Source organism: Adiantum capillus-veneris, chromosome 22 (genome assembly GCF_014529385.1).
Source record: "Adiantum capillus-veneris isolate H3 chromosome 22, ASM1452938v2, whole genome shotgun sequence".
In the NCBI taxonomy this organism is placed as follows: Eukaryota; Viridiplantae; Streptophyta; class Polypodiopsida; order Polypodiales; family Pteridaceae; genus Adiantum; species Adiantum capillus-veneris.
Window position 1 is genome coordinate 19,871,253 of NC_140952.1, and position 12,601 is coordinate 19,883,853.

Consider the following 12,601-nt stretch of genomic DNA (forward strand, 5'->3'; position numbering starts at 1 on the left):
AATGCTACATTAGAGTAAGCAAATGTACAAATTTCTTTTAAATGACTCATGTTTTTGTCTTATAAGACTAGTCCTCTTTTTAATTGTGCACAAATTTAACTAGTATGCATGCTTAGAATCATGTTTGTGATGACGACGTCTCTCAAACACCAAGTAGAATTTGTCACTCTACTTTGGGAGAATGAAATGGACTAAAGAGCAGACATGATTGCGGCAGCTATGTCTCCCAAGCACCAAATGGATTAGTCATCCATCTTGGAAAGATGTCGTAGGGTAAAAAAGGGATCCTCTACCTGCTAAGTACGATTGACTAATGACTAAGGCTTTATCTCTTCTACCTCATAGTCGAGGACGACTATGATTTCAAGAGAGAGGTAATGTCATAAAATCTAATATCTAACCAACCCAAATGATTTTCTCATATTAAATTGATCACTTAATGTGGGAGAATAAATGGGAACAAGTGTTAAGATATAGATATGTGCTTATAGATCTATCTCAACACGGGACCAATAGTAAAGGGGCCCAAATGGGAGATGGTCTATCAAGAGCAAGGCTAACCAATGGAGCATAAGACCTTAGGGTTAGCTTCATTGAAGACCTGCAATAATGTGTGTAAAAGTCCTTTGACCTTAGGTAAGCTAGGGCTGAGCTTGAGGTGGGAACCTGGCCCAAACTCGAGGTGCTTGTCGTGCTTGAGGTGCTTGTCATGCTTGAGGTGCTTGATTAACATTCTTGAGGTGCTTGACTGGCTCCATGCTTGAGGTGATTGACTTGGTGCATGATTAAGGTGCTTGAGGTGCCTTGAGAAGCTTGCCTGAGATGCTTGTGGGAACACCCTCTACTTCAAGTGCTTAGTCATGCTTGATGACTAAGGGGCTTGCTCATCCAAAGTCAAAAAGATCCCTACAAGGAGGGGGGCGAGCCTACAAGGGGGGGGGGGGATGAGAGAGAACACACACACACACACACACACACACAAGGGAAGCCCCAGCTTGAAGAGGCAGCAAGGACACTTGTCAAGTTCCTCCTCATGTTGCCCTCATGGTGTGCCTGAAACCTATTGGTTGGCCACCCAAGGGGTCCAATGATAATAAAGGATATTTAATTAATTGATTTTGCATTTATCAAGTCCTCTCTCTCAAAGGGGAAAGGGGGACACTTGTCCAAGGCTATCCCTGTTGCTTGTAATGGCTCCTGCTTGTGATTGGCTAGGCCTGGAGTGGTCCAATGAGCTTCAAGCATGAGCTACAAGGGGGGGTCGACCCAAGCAAGCTAGGGGGGTGCTTAGGGGGTATACTCACCCACACACACTCACAAACACTCTCATTGTGTACTATGCAATGTGCAAGAGCTCCCTATCTTTCTCCAAGCAAGTAGAGGTTGAGAGCCTACACCAACACTCTTGGCTATGGAGTGCAAATCTATCCAAGAGCCATGCTTCAATGCTTGAGCTTGCCATCTATTTCTTCTTCATTACTATGCTATTATGTATGCTAGCACAAGAGTTATAATAAGTGAGGAACTAGCTCTTTCTCGTATGAAATGTTTCTTCTTCCTCTTCCCTACCCTCATTCCCTGCTAGCTCTCTCCACCTTCGAAGGTGTTTGAGGTGTTGGGACTGAGGCTTGGTATAGTTAAAGCTTTCTTCAAGTTTAGGTTATGCTATGATGGTGATGCATGAAGCTTTCCATCTTCATTGCTTCACCTAGGTCACAAGGAACACAAAGAATGTATTGTAACAAGTCTCTCTTTATGGGAGAAATCATAATACAAATGCCTATTGGAGGGGGGACCGGCTCCACATAAATCCAGTCCTCAACTGTTGCCATGTTCTCTAAATTCTCTCTCTTGCAAAAGTATTGTCTATGCCAAGCTAACTAATTGCTATGATTATGTTGCTATCTTCAATTATGTCAACCCGCTATGCTCACAAAATCATTTCTTGAAAGTACTCTCATTAAATTCCGTTACTCTCAAATTGAATAGGCAAATTCCATTACATCTTATAAACTTGTCCTAGAAGTTTAGTTATATTTGGATGTCATCTGATGCTGTAATGGATGTGATTTGTTTGCCGATGAGCGATTTTCTTTTGGTGATTTCAGTCGCTTGAGTGTAGCTTGAGTTAGATACGAGTTGTTAGTTGTTTTCCGAGAGACTGACAACCTCTTGTAGCCTCTATGCACTAGTCGATTCAGCTTCGTCCCATGGTTTGACAAATTAATCGTGGTTCTCGATAATACTGTAATAAAATAGGATAGTGAGGTTAGACATGCGTCCCACATTCACATAAGCCTTCCACCAGGAAGGCACAAGGGAAAAGTAAGCATTGTCACAGAAGCTGCTGCGCTCGGGCCAGATGCCGGTGTCGGGGAGGCCAACGATGACATCCGCACTAGCAGGCCAAATACCAGCCCCGTGGACCTGCCGACGGGAGAAGCTGCAAGGCTGAGGAAAGCAGGAGTGTAAGTGGTGAGGATTTTGACAACACTATAATCGAAGGCGGCGGTGAAAGGGCCGTGAATCCTTGGAGAGAGGAGTGATTGATCTCCCCTTGCTTCTCCAATTCGCAGCACATAGTGCTTTTATTGATGCCATGAGTGGGTTTTTTTGGATGTTGTGCAAGCACCACATGGTGGCTTGTGGGCTCAAAGAGGAGAAAAAGAACCTTTGGCTCACCAAGTAACCAACAATCATGGAATTCCTGCAAGTCATTGTGTCTTTTACTACCAAACCCTCAAACACGCCATGAGCCATCTTCACATGTGACAGTTCGTATAATAGACGATAGCATTTCTAATGGTCAATGTCCCTTGCAACTCATAACAAAAGCTCCATGTATGCATTAATTGGCCTTGACATGAATTTGTAGCTTGGTACATGCTTTGAAAACATTAACAATGGAGGAAACATCTGCCATCTGATGCTAGATATTATCTACGAAGATATCATTCCATGCAGGTAAACTCCTTACTGGCATCATGTCAGTCAACCTGCAACCATCATCCAAGGCTTCACATTTGACATACATATTAATAAGCATGTCTTGTACCTAGAACTTCGAGTCAAGTCTAGAGTGTCACATTCTCGATAAATCCTGTATCCCTAGATGCTCTTATGGATGCAAGGATAACATCATCTGGCTCTGTACTACTCTTATGGATGCAAGAAGAACATTATTTGGCTCTGTACTGCTGACTTGCATTCTATCAAAAAGATCCAAAGTTTTGAGCCAGCAACCAAATTGACTATGACTTGCTATTAATTTATTCCATGTGATCGTGCTCCCTCACTGTATGTACGAATGATGATGAGGAAGTATGTTTTCTCTTTCCTCTCTCACCTGTGTTTCCCTGCTTCAGAAGTTCTGATTGCCAATGCTGCTTTTATGAAGCTTTGGGCAAGAATGCAAGGAGCTCCCTGTCCTACAAGGCTCTTCTCTTCAACGCTAGCACTTGCCAGCCTTGGCCAACCCTTGATTGTCGCTGCCTTCATCGTATGTGTGTCCTCAGTAGCGGCGTTCTGGGATTACACATCTCTTTTCAAAAAAAGCTTTTGGGCCGACGAAGTAATTACATATAGCGAATTTGCCCCTCATGTGGCTGAGTCTCGTGTGGAGGAACTGAAAAAGGACATTAGGCTCACCAAATAAATCCCCTCACGTGGCTCAGTCTCGTGTGGAGGAACCGAAAAAGGACATTAGGCTCACCAAAAATAATTAGTTAGATTCCCCTCATACTCCCCAGCGTCAGGAGCCCCCTTCCGCCTCTCCCCTCACGATGGCCCGCTCCTGCAAAAGCGCCTTCCTCCACCTGAGGCAGCCTCTGCGCCCCCAACACCATCCTTAACCAGTCTTCTTCCCCACAACTGAAAATATCCTCCAGAGAGAGAGAGAGAGAGAGAGAGAGAGAGAGAGAGACGGGCGGAAACAATGCTCTGTCGAGCCTCCATATGAGAGAGAGAGAGAGAGAGAAGAGGGAGGCTGCATGAGAGACACACGTCACTCTATACACAGCAAGGAGCGCATGAGAGAGAGAGAGAGTCCTTTGATATTTTTTCTCCTCAAGAATCTTTTTCTACAATTTTTCCAAAACGGGTGACGCGAACCAAAAAAAAAATCGCATGGCAACCACTTGCAAACCAAGCTTGGCATGGCCAGTACTGTCACACCAAACTTGGGCCATCCGGATTTTTTATTTTTTTTTGGGCCAGTACTGTCACACCAAACTTCAAGGGGCCATCATTGAAGACTCATGCATAATTTTTTTCATTTTAGGTTTGGCATGGCATAGTCTGCCCGTACTGATGCCATATAAAAAATTGGGGATCCATAAAGCAACATTTGGGAGCATTTTCAAAGGCCAACTTCAGCTTCCCTATTAAAAAAAGTCCAGGTAAAGGGATGCACTGTCGCCCCCATTGCTGCCACGTTGACCCCCAATCCCGGAACACACGCTATCGAGTATAGGCACATCTAGTAGCTGGTTGGCGTAGGAGGCTGTCCAAAGAAAGCGAGGAGAAGAAGGAGGAGCACCGCAGCCAGGTTCGTCAACATAAACTCACTCAAGACAGTTTGCGTTTTGCTCTTTTTGTGTGTTGGAATACAATTTCTTGACTTCTGCTAGCTTGATTGAGCTGATTCCTCGCGCACGTGCACACACAGAGACACACACACACACACACACACAAATATTAAAACTGACATTTAATAGTGCTTGGAGGAAGTTTGTCTGTGTTTAAGATTGAGCTTGAGACAATATCCGAGATACAAATTGAGTGACGATTTTGAAATTCCTGAGAAAAATTGCATTCGGGGTTGAGCTTGAGCTTGTTCTTGACAAAATCTGAAATTTAAATTGAATTGAGATTTGAAATTGAGCTGAGATTTAAATTGGGTTGAAAATCTGAGATTCAAATTGAGTTGAAAATATGCATTCAAGGTTGTTCTTGACAAAATCTGAAATTAAAACTTAGTTGAAAATATGAATTCAAGGTTAAGCTTGTGAGCATGTGTCTTTCCTCGATGCTTTTTTCAAGCGAAGTGCTTGTAAGCGTGCTGCCCTTCGAGCTTTTTGCCAAATGTTTGGCCCATGTAGAGGATGTAGCGGTGCATGGGGGGTCTCTCCTTCCCATAAGATAGCTCGCATCTGGTGTTCAAATTGGATTTGTTGAGCATCCCACTGTCTTTTTGCTGCCCTTTTCAGCTTCTCTTCTTCCTTTTGTTGCTTTCGATGAAGACTTAACTCCATAGTCTCCTTGCGCTTTTGCTCCTTTTGCTTTTGACATTTCTCTTTAGGCTGGTCTAGTTGCTCTCTCTTGGCTTGCTTTGCCTTCATGCTTTCAATGTATTGAGATGATGTAAGGATAAGAGAATTGGTGTAGTCCACGAAGGCCTCTCCTTGCACTTGTCCTATTGTGACATTCTCATGTGGCACTTTGAGGATTTCAATCACACTAGGGTTTGTCGGAGGAGGTGGTAGGTCAGCCCCTAAAGTAGTCAAGACACTTGCCACATCACATGCTACATCATCCATTGGAGTGCATGGCACTTGACTACAATCTGGCTCTTCTTCCGAGCATGGCACCTAACTACAATCTAGCTCTTCTTCTGTTGTGCTGCTTGAAATGTGTACATCCATGTACTCACACGGCATGCATGAAAGGTCTATTACTTGATGGTTGAAAGGCCATATACCTATGGCTCTAAAGCCTGCCATTATGTTACTTTTTGTGCAAGCAGTCCTCAAAGCACGAGAGGCTACTCCTGCTAGCTCACTTTTTGTGGCTTGAGTGGAAAAGGTTCTTAGCTGCCAGAGATTTCTTTCTTTTTGAAAGTTGCTTTTGAAGGGCTTGAAAACAGCTACGTCAAGAGGTTGTAGCTTATGAGAGGTGTGGGTTGGAAGGGTGACTATGTCTAGTCCCCATTGAGATGCTTTCTCAACCACCTCCAACCGGGTGTGGCTGCCATGGCCATCTACTATAAGTAGGTGACGTTGTGTTGGGTGTAAGGGGAGATGGCAACATTGCTTTGAAGTGATCAAGCCAAGCTTCAAACAATTGACAAGTCATCCATGCTTTGCCTTGCATTGACATCAGAGCTCCATCCTCGCATTCCATCAGGTAGTTTTGCATTGCCTTCTTTCCCTTGAAGATGTAGTATCCGGGTAATGGACTCCCTGTTGCATTTACACAACACAAGATGGTCAACCATTCCCTAGAGTCGGGGGTGATTCCATACACTACCTTAGAGCCCTTCTTAGCCAACACCCTCATGCCCTTGTCTCTGCCTGCTTGCACTCCTGTCTCGTCTGCATTCCAAATGTTTTCTGGTGGGTAGTCATGCTCTCGATACATGATGCGAAGGTTGTTGTAGAAGCTTTGAAGTACCTTTGGACGTAATGCAATAGCTCTTGATTTATCAAGTGCCTGTGATGTACAGAATGTTATCTCGGGATGGCGGCGCCTAAATGAATCCCACCAGCTTTTGCGTGGTACTCCATTTGTAAAAGGTGTTGCCCGCATTTGGCAAAGCTCAGCCACTTTAAGCTTTAAGCTACCAAGTGTCACCCCATGAGCGGCATCTTGCATTTGGAATGCCCAATTGACCAATGCTTTCTCTTCAAGAGGCGGAATAATTGTTGTTGGGCCTTTGCGCTTTGTCTTGGTCCTTCCCTCCATCCATGCCTTGATTGCATTGACACTCATGCCAAATTGATGACTGCATTCCCGTAATGACATACCCCCATCATGTGCTTCAAGAGCTGCTGCCATGTCCTCCTCATACCATATTAAGCGGCGTCGTTTTGGTGGTGAGTCTACTCTCACTTTTGCATGGGCAACATCTTTGGCAGGTGGATTTGTTGTTGGTTTCTCTCTTGGTGCGAGAGATGAAGAGGAATTATGTATCAAAGTAGGACTAGGTACATTGCAACGCTTGTTGGAGACAAAACCAGGCTGTCTTCCTCTCTTCTTTTTGAACGAAGAGCGTGTGAGCGTCATAGTTGAGAGAATGGGGCGAGAAAAGGCAAGAAAGAGATGGGGCTTTGTGTTGAAAAACACAAGGAAAGAGTGCTGAGAAATATGGAGATGACACACTTTTAGAGAAACTTGATGGTTGTCTAAACCCTAAACATTCCAACAAAATAACCATGTCATGTTATTATTCAAGGTTTTTTTGATCCATGCAAAGAAAGTGAAATTATTTATTACCTCATATAAGCAAATAAGCGTAGTCCATGCAACGAAAGCATTTTTTCGGATGCATCTCCATGTCATTGTTTTCAGCTCTTCGTACATTCTTTTCGAGTGAACAACTTGGGTTTGCGTTGTTGAAAAAATCGTCCAAAGCGTTCACTTCCTCTATGATTCCAAGAGAAGGTGCTTTTCTTTGTGACTTGTCGTTTCTCTCTATGGGCTTTGAAGGGGTTTTTGTGATGATATTTGACACTTTTGATTGGGCAACACTACGAGTGCAAAGGGCTGATGGTCTAACGTGTACTCGACCACATCTACATACTCTATTTCCTTTCCTATCAACTAATATTTGAGTGAAAGTGTTGGGTGCCTATACAAGAGGCATGACAAACATTCACATAAGGGTGGAGAAATAGGCATGGCAAGTCACGAAAGCAGCAATTCAAGATGGGTTGTGCCTTGTGTATGGGATTTCAGTTTGCTATTTAAAGGGTTGAAGCTTGGTTTTGATTAGTCCACTGTAAAAAGCATGGATTGAGGCAAGACTCAAAGGAATAGAGCATGATTGGTCATATTTTGAATTCTTGGATTAGGGTAGTTAATGTGTGAGACATGCTCTTGTAGATTAGAGGAGGGAATCTGTATTTTGAAAGTGGCTTGCTTAATGGAGGGAACCAGGTTTTGGAGGGAGGCTCTGAGGAAATTGTTTCCGATCGATTGGGTTCTTTTTTTAAATTAGTTTCTGAGCTTTGCAATGTTCTAAAAATCATTATATGAGATGCAAACCTTTTCTACTTAATCGTTTTCTTAAATCTGGAATGAAAACGGAACATAAATTTGCTCTCTATAAATCTAGAGTTTGTTGTATACTTCAGAATATTACTCCTGCTGTTAGCCAATTCTGATGAATGCTCCTATTGTGTGTGTGCACAGGTCCATTAATGCGGCATGAAGAGACCGAAAGCAATTGTGGTGCGTGCCAAACAGTGCACACTCTTCCCTCAATAGCGACGGCGAAGCTTTTTTCGTGTAGAGCGTTTTCTTTCAAATTTCTATGCGCCTTAATTGGCCTTGAGATGCGCTTTAAAAATGTGCCTTTATTGGGCCCGGTAACCTTACTAGCCCCTTTACCCTAAATGAAAAGCAAAGTTGAGAATGGGTTTGTTGACCTTCTTTCAGGTCTTCCATTTGATTGTCCCGTGCCTTTGTTCACACGCGAGAAGGTGAGCCCCAGCCTTAGTTCCTTCTCACTATACCCTCCATTTGGCCTACATAAGGATCCTTAGTAAACCATGGAAATTTTGGGAACAATTTTGGACCTTTGGATAAAGCTTGTCGGCGTAGTGCCATATGGCAAGCTAATGATGGCAAATCTTTTTCTTGCATTAACATATGTATATCTAGGCCATGTGAAAGAGAGTTGAACATTTGTTTTCCTATGTCTATAAAGAGGGACATTGAGTAGTGGGTCACACATTTTCCTTCTTATCCTCTTATGTAGGCTATTGTTATTTTTCACCTTGTTGTGCAAGTTCAAACTAGGAAAAAAGCACAATTTCTATATAAGGAAGAGTGGCGGGGTCCATCCAAGCTCGACCCTTCTTCAACCCATGCTCTTAGTCACGGCTCACAATTGTGCCACTTAAACTCTCAATAATGCCAGTTAGAAGCAAGAGGAAATGGAAATATCCTACCTAAATGTTGGAGAAAAAATAGTGTAAAAGCTCAGAAAAAACAGCTCAACTATTCAAAAATTTCCTTGAAAAAGCATAGAAGGGACCATATATGGTTAGAAAAATGCTTTTTTTCCCGAGCATCGCAAGCTAAAATGTGGATGGTGGAGATGGATTTGAGATCAGTGTGTTATGGGCCACGTGGGTGGTGTAGTGGGGCCCCATTGTGAGTTTGGAATTTCCATTTATCACAATTTCCAAACCTAATGTGAAGAATTGATCATGGCATTACCATCTTCCTTATAGCAAACAATTCTTCTCAAATTTTTCCGAAACAACAGCTTACTTAGGCCAAAGCCTGACCTACCATTGTCCTTAGGACAACAATAGAGGGCGTCTGTTGTGTGCCAAGCAAGGCCTTCTATCACTGATCAAAATGCAGCTGTGTCCCAAATTCAAACCACAAACCAATCATTTGAACTAATTGTCACAGTAGCAATTGATGCAAAAAAAATCACACTTCCTGTAATGCACACAAATTTAAAAGTAAAATATACAAAGCGCTATTGTCTGGTTCCATAAACAGAGCCCACTTTCCCACCCGCTCTCCCCTATCCCTATCACAGTGCATCCTACATAAGCTTAACAAGGTAAACCATGAAAAGGAAGTTGATTGCAAGCTGATAAGACTCTCTGCCACATCCAACAGTCCAGCTCTACCAAGAAGGTCAATAAGAGCATTCAAATGCTTGTGTGTAGGTTTTAGACCGAAGTCTTGGATCATAGAAATGAAGCACTCAAGTCCCTCTTTCAATAGCCCTGAGCGACTGCAAGCACAAAGAATGACCAAATATGTTATCTTATTTGGCACCGATCTGTCTTCCTGCATTTTATTGTAAAGATGCAAGGCCTCTTTGCCTCGACCATGAAGAGCATATGCTGCAATGATCGCACTCCATGATACCACGTCACAATGTTGCAACATTTTGAAGACTTGATTGGCATCCTCTAAACTCCCAGACTTACCATACATCATGATAAGAGCATTCATAAGGGGGACACTGCTTTGAAAGTCATTGCCCAAGATGTAGACATGTATGTGCTTTCCTTCAGACACCAATGCTTGCCGCTTACAAGCAGATACCATACAGGTTAAAGTCACTTTGTCTGGCATTGTACTTTCCAATGACATCCTTCGAAAAAGTCGGATGGCCTCTTCAGCTTCTTGCCGCTGAGCACACGCAGTAAGCATTGTATTCCATGTGACGATATCCTTGTTAAGGCTTGCATCAAAGAGCATCCTTCTATCCTCCCGTTTGCCACACTTGCAATACATGTTCAGCAGAGAATTCAATACCCCAATGTCCGTGTCCAACAAACTCCCTATAATGGATGCATGCACCCGCTTTCCCTCCAGCATTGATACTGCATCCGCAAAACCTGATATAAGGTTGATCAAAGTGTAACTGCCCTGTACGACACCCTCAACCTGCATTTGCCTGAAAATGAATACAGCTTCTGTACTCTTCCTCTTTTGAGAATAAGCGGCAATCATGACATTCCAAGTAATCTCGTCCCGGTCTTCAGTTTTTTCAAAAACTTGATGTGCATGCTTAAGGCATCCAAAGTTACCATACATGTTGATGATACAATTTATATTATTTATACTCTTGCTTAAATTGCTGGCTATGAAGAGCGCATGAATCCACAACCCCTCTTTGGCATTTAAAACATTTGTGCAACTATCAAACAGGCAGGTGAACGTGATATTGTCAGGAAACACCCCTTCAAATAGCATCATTTGGAGCCTGCAGAATACCTCCTTGCTTGAGCTATGCTGAGCGATCGCTGATAGGAAAGCATTCCAAGAAACCAAACCATGTTCTGGCATATTATCAAACACCCTGTGTACATCATCCAAGCTACGACATCTATTATACATATTGATCAGGCCCGTTCCCACCGTTGGGTCTGTCTCATAACCCTGCTGTGAGATGAACTCTTGCAGTTTTTTACCATCTTGGAGAACCGTAAAAGCATCTAAAATAACGACTATCGTGACTATATCAGGAAACAAACCTTTCCCTTGCATGGCTTGAAAAAGTTCCAGAGCTTCTTCGTTCTGGCCATGACTCACGTATGCCGTGATCATAGCATTCCACAAAAACACATACAATATATTCATGCTTGTGAAGATTTTGACTGCACTTTCCAGATCACCACACTTAGCCTAGGCATTAACAAGGGCAGTACAAAGGATAGCATCTGCCTCATACTTTCTGCCTACAACATATAGGTGCAATTGTTTCACCTTTCCAAGAGCCTCTTCACACCCACATGCCCCAAGAGTGTTCAAAATAGTGACATTATTTGGAAAGGGACCCATGAAATGCATGTGCTGGAAAACTTGAAGAGCACCAGTGTCCCTTTTATCCTGTTTGAGTGAGGTTATTAAAGAATTCCATGTCGCTACATCCTGTCTTGGCATCTCCCGAAACAACCTCTGAGCATCCATGAGATCTCCACACTTTCCATACATGTTGAGGAGCTTGTTCATCAAAACTACATCAGATGCAAACTCACTGCCAGAAACACGTCCGTGCATCTCCTTTCCTTTAGCAAGAGTGGCAGATGCTGTGCATGCCGACACCATGCTAATAAACGTAACAACACTTGGAATTACTGCCTGCAATTCCATTTGGTTAAAGAGCTTCAGAGCCTCATTGCTGTTATCCTGCTGAAGAAATGCTCCAATCATGGTGTTGAATGTGATAACATTACATGACAACATACCGTCATAAAAATCAGTAGCGAGGGTCAATTGCTTGCAGCTACCATACATGTTGAGGATGGAATTGCCAACCTCCATGTCTGCTTTAAACTCTGTACACTCAATTGAAGCATGGATTCGAACCCCATCAACAAGGCTAGCTGCATCCACACATGAAGAGAGGATGCTGACAAAAGTTGCTTTGACCAGGGAGACGCCTTCCATCAGCATTTGCTGGAAAATCTGCTTACAAATTTTGTCATCAGAAGCGAATGCGCTCATCACAAAACGCCAAGAGTGTGTGTCTTTCTGATGCATGGCGTCGAAAAATGCACGTGCATCATGGGGGGCCCCACATTTTGCATACATGGAGAGGATTCGGTTTCCATACAAGACAGACCGATCAAGCTGGTGAAGAACGAGCAAAAAGTGAAGCAAGCGGCCATCATCAAGGCTTTTATCGGCCAGAAGAATGGCAAGTTTCTGAGGATCTTCTGGGCTGCTGTGGTTGGGTTCCTGAGATTCTTCAGCGACAGTTGTGCAATTCCGGGCGCCATAGCTCGTTCTCGTTCTAGCGCAAGCTCCGCAGCTGCCACGTCCTAGCCTTACATCTCTAAAGAACATTTAAACTAAGTCTCAACGAGCCATGATTGGCTGGAAGCAAAGACCAAATGTGTGGCCAAAATATATGCAGCAAAGTGGGACAATGGACACTCGCTACATTGAGGCAAGGAGGATATGGCGCTCATGCTATTAGGCCAGCTACACACTACCAACTATGCCCACTATTTCGAGGCATGGTGCCTATCAGAAATGAGCACGTCAAGATTTGGCACTATCCTACTTACGCATAGCTGGCTTGCACTCTCCGCCACATCCCTATTGGAATCTACATCGGTGCCAAAACTCTCTTTATTTTGGACGAGACCCTAGGTTCGCCCAAATTTGGCACTGCCTGCGT

General features: G+C 43.4%; 2 protein-coding genes and 2 pseudogenes across 2 annotated transcripts; all 4 read right to left on the reverse strand.

The window, feature by feature from the left end:
• Positions 1-4,997: 4,997 nt before the first annotated feature.
• On the reverse strand, positions 4,998-5,642 carry LOC147428996 (uncharacterized; annotated as a pseudogene).
• Positions 5,643-5,671: 29 nt separating this feature from the next.
• Positions 5,672-6,276, reverse strand: LOC147428997 (MFS-type transporter clz9-like; annotated as a pseudogene).
• Positions 6,277-8,969: 2,693 nt separating this feature from the next.
• On the reverse strand, positions 8,970-11,055 carry LOC147428998 (pentatricopeptide repeat-containing protein At4g35130, chloroplastic-like). The gene has a single exon (XM_086495560.1). It carries the CDS (start codon positions 11,053-11,055, stop codon positions 9,385-9,387), a length of 1,671 nt encoding a protein of 556 aa, XP_086351686.1. The 3' UTR covers positions 8,970-9,384.
• Positions 11,056-11,100: 45 nt separating this feature from the next.
• LOC147428999 (pentatricopeptide repeat-containing protein At5g27110-like) lies at positions 11,101-12,264 on the reverse strand. The gene has a single exon (XM_086495561.1). It carries the CDS (start codon positions 12,262-12,264, stop codon positions 11,101-11,103), a length of 1,164 nt encoding a protein of 387 aa, XP_086351687.1.
• Positions 12,265-12,601: the final 337 nt, after the last annotated feature.

Bases quoted from the DNA above. Each gene is read 5' to 3' on its own strand.
- LOC147428998 (XM_086495560.1), bottom strand. From the start codon at position 11,055: ATGAATATATTGTATGTGTTTTTGTGGAATGCTATGATCACGGCATAC.
- LOC147428999 (XM_086495561.1), bottom strand. From the start codon at position 12,264: ATGTTCTTTAGAGATGTAAGGCTAGGACGTGGCAGCTGCGGAGCTTGC.